Here is a 1,371-nt window from a genome sequence, read left to right on the forward strand (position 1 = left end):
TGCTGCCGCGCACCGGTCCCTTCCCCGGGGAAAAAAGAGTGTCCCCCGAACCGGGCACTGCATCCCTGGCATCCCCGGGCCGTGTCCGTGCGGGTGGTCGTGGGGACATCGAGTCCGTTCTGCAGTCCCGGCTCATCCCCCAAAATACAAGAGTTATGATTGATTTCTCCTCTCTCTCAGCTGTGGATGACAAGCTGCTGTCCAAGCCTCTCAGACACCCCGACTTCTTCGACTTGAAGGAACTCTTCACCCTGAGAGATCTCTTCGATGCTCGGGTGCACCTGGGCCACAAAAAGGGATGTCGGCACAGGTAGGTGATGCTGTTCGGTGATGCTGGTGGACATCAGGAGCTTCCTTAGATGTGTCTGCTTTGGGGGCTGCTCTAGATCATTCTGGGTCTGGAACTGCCCACCCAGACCTGCATTTCTGCCTGGGTTTGGTTACAGGGACCCTCCAGTGTGGGCACTGAGGGAGGTGTGAGACCCACAGCTCCTGAGCCTGGTGGGGACAGAGAGTGGGGATGAGAGCTCTCTGCAGAGAGAGGTCACACCTCAGTGCTGTGTTCACGTTTGGGCTCCTCACTTTAAAAAGGGCATTGAGGCTCTGGAGCAAGTCCAGCCAAGGGCAGTGAGGACAGGAAAGGGCTGGAGCACATGGCGAAGGGCTGAGGGAGTTGGGTTTGGTTAGCCTTGAGAAGAGGAAGCTCAGGGGTGACCTTATGGCTCTCTACAGCTACCTGACGGGGTTTGGAGAGAGGTCGGGGATGATCTCTCCTGCCATGGCTGCAGGAAGAGGACTGGAGGGAATGATCATAAACTGAGACAGGAGAGAGTCAGATTAGATGTTGGAAAAAATGTTATCCCTGTTAAGGTGTTCAGGCAGTGGAATATTGCCCAGGGAGGTTGTGGAGTCATCATCCTTGGAAGTGTTTAAGAGGCATCTGGATCTGGAGCTGGAGGAGATGGTTTAGAGGTCACAGCAGTGACAGGTTAATGGTTCGACTGGATGATCTTAGAGGTCTCCTCCAACCTTGATGATTCTATGACCAGGAGCTGGAGTGCCCACAAACATCCAGCAGCACTCCTGGATGCCTATACACCCCATCCCTGTGTCCTTTGTGTCGCCTTCCCCTCTACCCCCACAGATTCATGGAGCCTTACATCTTCGGCTGCCGCCTGGACCAGGACATCATTGACTTGGACCAGACGATGCAGCACCTGCACTTGGCCCTCAACTTCACTGCCCACGTCGCCTACCGCAAGGGCATCATCCTCTTCGTCAGCCGCAGGCGCCAGTTCTGCCACCTGATCGAGAGCACGGCGCGGGCGTGCGGGGAGTACGCGCACACGCGCTACTGGCAGGGGGGGCTGC

At 56.6% G+C, this 1,371-nt stretch overlaps 1 protein-coding gene across 1 annotated transcript in view; it reads left to right on the forward strand.

Moving 5' to 3' along the window:
* Positions 1–180: 180 nt before the first annotated feature.
* MRPS2 (mitochondrial ribosomal protein S2) overlaps positions 181–1,371 on the forward strand; it is a gene marked incomplete at its 5' end in the record, with an annotated part of 1,496 nt that continues 305 nt past the window's right edge. The window contains 2 exons of the mRNA XM_009084855.1: positions 181–310; positions 1,145–1,371. The exon at positions 1,145–1,371 is cut by the window's right edge and continues 305 nt beyond it. Of these exons, the coding sequence (XP_009083103.1) occupies positions 181–310; positions 1,145–1,371 (357 nt within the window). The remainder of the gene's footprint in view (positions 311–1,144) is intronic.

The sequence above is a fragment of the Acanthisitta chloris genome, unplaced genomic scaffold, assembly GCF_000695815.1.
Source record: "Acanthisitta chloris isolate BGI_N310 unplaced genomic scaffold, ASM69581v1 scaffold15781, whole genome shotgun sequence".
Classification (NCBI taxonomy): domain Eukaryota; kingdom Metazoa; phylum Chordata; class Aves; order Passeriformes; family Acanthisittidae; genus Acanthisitta; species Acanthisitta chloris.